Source organism: Anneissia japonica, unplaced genomic scaffold (assembly GCF_011630105.1).
Source record: "Anneissia japonica isolate Jap-2015-1 unplaced genomic scaffold, ASM1163010v1 scaffold9002_len284450_cov133, whole genome shotgun sequence".
NCBI classification, from domain to species: Eukaryota; Metazoa; Echinodermata; class Crinoidea; order Comatulida; family Comatulidae; genus Anneissia; species Anneissia japonica.
The window spans coordinates 209,472-213,790 of NW_022720930.1; the positions used below are offsets into that span (position 1 = coordinate 209,472).

General features: G+C 33.7%; 1 protein-coding gene across 1 annotated transcript in view; it reads right to left on the reverse strand.

Moving 5' to 3' along the window:
* Positions 1-2,043: 2,043 nt before the first annotated feature.
* LOC117111450 (5'-nucleotidase domain-containing protein 1-like) overlaps positions 2,044-4,319 on the reverse strand; it is a 55,053-nt gene continuing 52,777 nt past the window's right edge. The window contains exon 8 of the mRNA XM_033254373.1: positions 2,044-2,099. Coding sequence (XP_033110264.1) covers positions 2,059-2,099 — 41 coding nt within the window. The 3' untranslated portion in view covers positions 2,044-2,058. The remainder of the gene's footprint in view (positions 2,100-4,319) is intronic.

A 4,319-nucleotide genomic window follows, 5' to 3' on the forward strand; every position in this document is an offset into this window, starting at 1 on the left:
AGGTAACTTACACTCTTTTTCTTAATAATAATAATAATAATAGTGAGTTAAAAATAGTTGAAAATGTCATTTAGTCAACTGATGATACAAAAGCGTTATTCAATCAGTTGAATAATTGATTCTTAAAAAACATTGTAACAATGTTTTAAAAAGTTTAAATCCAGGTTCACATAAGAAATAGAGGAAAGAAAACAGGAAATATTTGTCTGTACCAACAAAAAACTGTGGCAAGGAGCCGCAATATAATTTCTGTATATAGAACTTTTGAGGTCAGTGCCTATTTAAAGTGATTTTTTTCTACGATTATTACACCTACGGTTATTTCAAATCCTCTGTTCTGGTTATTAGTAGCACAACATGCCTATATCATTAAATATATTTCATACAATTAATATTATTTAATTTTGTTAACTTATTTTATACAATGTTTATTATTTTTTTAATTTCTATAATTTTATTACGTAACGTTTGTTACATGCTGAATGTAATTTCTTATTGTTTTTACATTCTTGTAACATTTCCAAATTGGATTAACATTAACAATTCCAGAGACCTAAGTAAAATCCGTAATGTCATGTTTTTGTCAAATAAAATCTGATAGTCTGAATACTAGGCTTTTCAAAAGTAGTTGAGTGGTCAAGCAGTAAAGGCAGGGGGTGCCACTACTGCCTTCACATTTTATTGCTTTGAGACAGTCTTCATCCAGTAAAACCAGCCTTCACATGGAAATTGAAAACTGAAGGTTCAGTGTACATGTAGGCTGAAGTGCATTTTAAGGAACCCACTGCATCTTTCAGAAGAGTAGAGAGTTGATGTTCAATTATTGCCAGCTCTGTTCATTGCGAAATAACATTATCAATCTGTAGCCAATTAACATAGCTTAGGGTAACTGACATAACAGATAGATACAGTATATAAGCCTTTATTATTAGTACTATACCTAAATCAATGTGAAGACTGTTTTCCCTTGGGCTTCAGAAAACAAACAATTAAATTAATAAGGTTAAGAAGCAAATTTAAATCAGATTTTTGAAAGTTTGAAAATAAATAAAACTAGATTCACTTTGCACTTATACACGACTGAAGTATTTTTAGATTTACTTCTTGTATTTATTTAGTCATGGGTGGTGCAGCAGGGGGCCAGGACCAGGGCACTCCGTCGGTGAGAAAAATCACAATTCTTAGGTGATATTAGTAGACTCTAAAACTCTTTGGACTCTGAAATCCTTATCATAGTTTTCGGTGCTCCACCCCTGTACCACTTCTGAGAGATTTTGTGTGACGCAATATTTTATTTGATCTTTTAATTGGGCAGTTTAATGTTTTCATTTTTGTTTTTCCTGGATTCATAGAAATATCTTTTACCAATCGTTATGCCAATTTTTCAAATGCAACAAACTGTAACAAATAAATAGATCCTGTAGCCATTCTGTAACAAATTGACAAGGAAATACATTTTACCTTCAAATGGAGCTATAACCTTCGTGAATGAATATTGAACTCCTGAAAACTAGTTTCTAAAAGAGAAACATTTGACTATTAAAAAAATGCAGTTTGGACTCAAGATGTTGTACAGTATTGGAATCTTATGCCTATCCCTGGTTCTTCCTGGCCAAGGCACTCCAAAATTTGGAGAGGTTTCTGTTGGAAATCATAAAATAAATGAAAGAAGACATGTTTATCTCTCCTGTGAAGTGAAGGACCTAACTAATGAATACTCAATCTATTGGTATAGAACAACAAAAACAGGTGATAGGACAGCCATTTACAGGGATGGCACGCTGATAAACAATAATCTGGGTAGAGAGGCAGAGGCTTACTCATTTCACAGAAACTATAATGAAGTATTAATAACACAAGTGAGAGGTCGTGATCTTGGTGGTCTGCTTAATGGTAACAATTACACTTGTGAAATAATTTCGAAGGTTACAGGTAAGGCAGTGCAGGTATCAAGAGGTGTCATCCTGGAGGCTCGCTATCCTCCATTATCTATGTATCCAATCTGTCAAACATGCAACATCCATCTGAGTTCATCAGCTCAAGTGTAACTATCTCTTGTTATTCTGAACCTGGTGTGCCAAGAGTCAATCTACAATGGACTAGAAATGGAGAAGACGTTAAAAGCTTACAATCAGGAACAACCCATCCTTTTGTCTATGTGAATTATACATTCATTCTTGAAGAAGATGATTTGGGCGCCATATTTCAGTGTAAAACCACACAAAATGATCGGGAAAAGGGAACTTGTAATTTAGAAACAGACACACTTTCCTACTGTGACTCAGACCCAACACCAACTGAGGGTCCTGATGACAAGAGTTTTTCCTTGATTATTACAATCACTGTCATTCCATCAATCATCCTCTTGTGTGTTTTTTGCCTTTGTTACATATACAGGAAAAGAGTAAATCGGCGGCAAACAAATAACGGTTATGAAATAGGTGAATATGAGTATGCTCCACAAAAGCAGCCTTGTAATACTAATCGACATGAATCAAATTCAATATATTTTTTATAATTCATAAAAAACCCTGTTTTCCAAAAGTGCTTCATTACACACAGGGTAACATGTACTCTTGATTAATTATTATTAGAATAATCTCTAATAAGTGCTGCAGCTCTTATTCAAGAGCTGTGCTTAGCAAAAAAAAATGTTTGATGCAACACTTAAATTTGAGTGCACCGCTTATTCAAGGATTTATGGCACATTACAAACACTTCCCATGTATTTTATTATATATATTTTATTTTTTTATATTAATACTCAATGCTTATTCAAAGCTGTGCTAATTTGCATAAAGCACTGTACATACGAAGTTTGTTTATTGCTAATATGAAAGTAACCCGAGACTTTTTGATTACATTGTTAGTGAACATTATTTTTTAAAGAAAATCACAGAAAGCAGAAAATCATTTAATTTTGTTTTCTCATTAACACGTTCGCTGCCAGCGATGAGGATTATATTCATCTCACAGAGTGTTGTTGAGGGTGCTAGGGACGACTGTACTCGTCAAACCCAGGGAAACATTCTAGCGTTTATTACTTCATTGTTTTACATTGTAGAACCACAGACTTTGCAGCTGGTAGTTCGTGGAAGACACCTAAACGATAACGTACAAATAACGCATGTATGCTTGTTACGTTTATGTTGCCAGCAGTACAGAAGATTGCACAAGTGAGGGCATGCCCTCTGAACACAACCTATCCAAAAAGAGAACACGAAAACTTAAACTTGGCAGAGGCAACAGAAAGTACGGTCTCATTTACAGCGAAGAGTTTATTCGTCACATATTATTTTCCCGCTAATTTATTAGACACATCATTTTGATGATATGTGACCTTGATAACTTTTCAAGAAAGTATGCTTGCTTGTATGCTTGTTTTGGCAAGAGGACAAAAGCTAAAAAAAGGTCTGACAGTCAACGTGTTAAGCAATAAAAAGAATCTAGGCAGAAAAAAGAAATTAACGTTATTGATAAATATAAAATCTGTGAATGTGAGGTAAAAAAAATATTAGAAAAGACGTACACTAGGCCTTTTTTCTGGATCCTAACGCATAGTCGAAAAGAATGCGATGATGTTAATGAAAATAGTTAAGGGGATTGATAAATGCATTATGTATTTGTGGAAGAAATAAAGATTTCTTTATTTGGAATTTACAAGCAATAGGAATAATAAAAATAAATTAAAATACTAATTATTTTCTGAATTTTCTACTTAAAAAAATGTTTATGTATTTCAAAAACTAATAATACTGTATCAGCAAGTAGCAGGTTCATGTAACCACTTTGAAAATGAATCCAGGATTGGAAAAATAATATTTGTGCCTACCATGAAACTTATCTTGCCTTCAGAACTAAATGTTATCTGTACCGCCTGCCCAACAGCAGTCGTATGGGTCTAGGACTTGGTCCATGCCTGAAACGACATCCCATCTAACCGGAGCTTCCATGTAGAATCTATATCATCAAAATACTATATACTGTAGTATAGTGCTACCAGTGTTTCATTTTACATAGTCATACCGGACTACCTCCATCTACTGTCAGCCCTATCGCCAGGATTTTTTTTAAGTGTGGTGGAATTTCAGAAAATTTCCACAAAATTCAAAGGGTGGTGCAAAATTTTAAAGGGCGGATACATTTTTTGGTACTACTTATGGTGTTGGACACAACGTGGCATGACCCGAGTCCAGCAATTGAAATTCCATTTATTTGATACCTTTAATTTAAATTATTAATGCAAACAATATACTGTATGTACACTTAACTTATGAAGAAATGGAAACAATTCATCAAAACTGGAGTCTGTTTTATAT